At 48.8% G+C, this 801-nt stretch overlaps 1 protein-coding gene across 1 annotated transcript in view; it reads right to left on the reverse strand.

The window, feature by feature from the left end:
- Window positions 1–285: 285 nt before the first annotated feature.
- LOC107576182 (cilia- and flagella-associated protein 69-like) overlaps window positions 286–801 on the reverse strand; it is a gene marked incomplete at its 3' end in the record, with an annotated part of 16,795 nt that continues 16,279 nt past the window's right edge. Inside the window, exon 12 of the mRNA XM_016262420.1 lies at window positions 286–482. Coding sequence (XP_016117906.1) covers window positions 286–482 — 197 coding nt within the window. The remainder of the gene's footprint in view (window positions 483–801) is intronic.

Genomic DNA, 801 nt, shown 5'->3' on the forward strand with positions numbered 1-801 from the left:
CTTGAGAAAATTTGGCATGTACTGTACCTGATATATATCCAAAACAATCGATATTGGATCGAATCACAAGCTTGCGAATGAGAATCGAATCGTGAAATGTCAAACCCAGCCCTACAAACGAACACGCTTGTGTCCTGAATCAGAGGATACTGCAGTTACCTTTACCTTCATCTTTACGCTCTCGGCCCCACAATGCCTCTGTCTCTTGGAGCTTTAAACTGCTTTCGTTTCACACTCTGCTTCTCTGTCTTTCTGGCGGCGGCTTGGCTTTTAGTGCTACTCTACAGGGCTCTTTAACTGTGTCTTTGTGCCGGGCTCCAGCAGGAGACGCCGCTACAACAGAGAGATCAGGGTTAACACTCGCAGTCAAAGGATATTGAATGTACGCGAATCCTCTGGGCCGGCGAGAGTAGAAGTCTAGGGGGATGTAGACGTCGGCGACGGGTCCGTATCGGCCGAACTCTCGCCGCAGGTCCTCTGGCCTGAACACCGGAAATAACATCTTACTTTCTGAAAGAGCTAGCTTTCCAAACCATCCCAGGACATACTTACCAGCATCCTAAAGAAGAGCTGCTGCTCATTTACTCTCCCTCAGGCCTTCCACGGCCAGGGAGCTTGGTTCTTCAGTAACGGAGAGGTTTAGCTCAAACCGTGCTGCTTCGTGACTCATACAATGAAAGTCAATGGCTACCGTCAATTTGAGAGGCAAGAAAAGCATAGCAGAATGAATCCCCGCGGCTCCTGATGATATCTCGAGGTCTTATGAAGCGAAACGATCGGTCTGTGCAAGAAACTGAACAT

The sequence above is a fragment of the Sinocyclocheilus grahami genome, unplaced genomic scaffold (genome assembly GCF_001515645.1).
Source record: "Sinocyclocheilus grahami isolate Dianchi unplaced genomic scaffold, SAMN03320097.WGS_v1.1 scaffold3316.1, whole genome shotgun sequence".
Classification (NCBI taxonomy): Eukaryota; Metazoa; Chordata; class Actinopteri; order Cypriniformes; family Cyprinidae; genus Sinocyclocheilus; species Sinocyclocheilus grahami.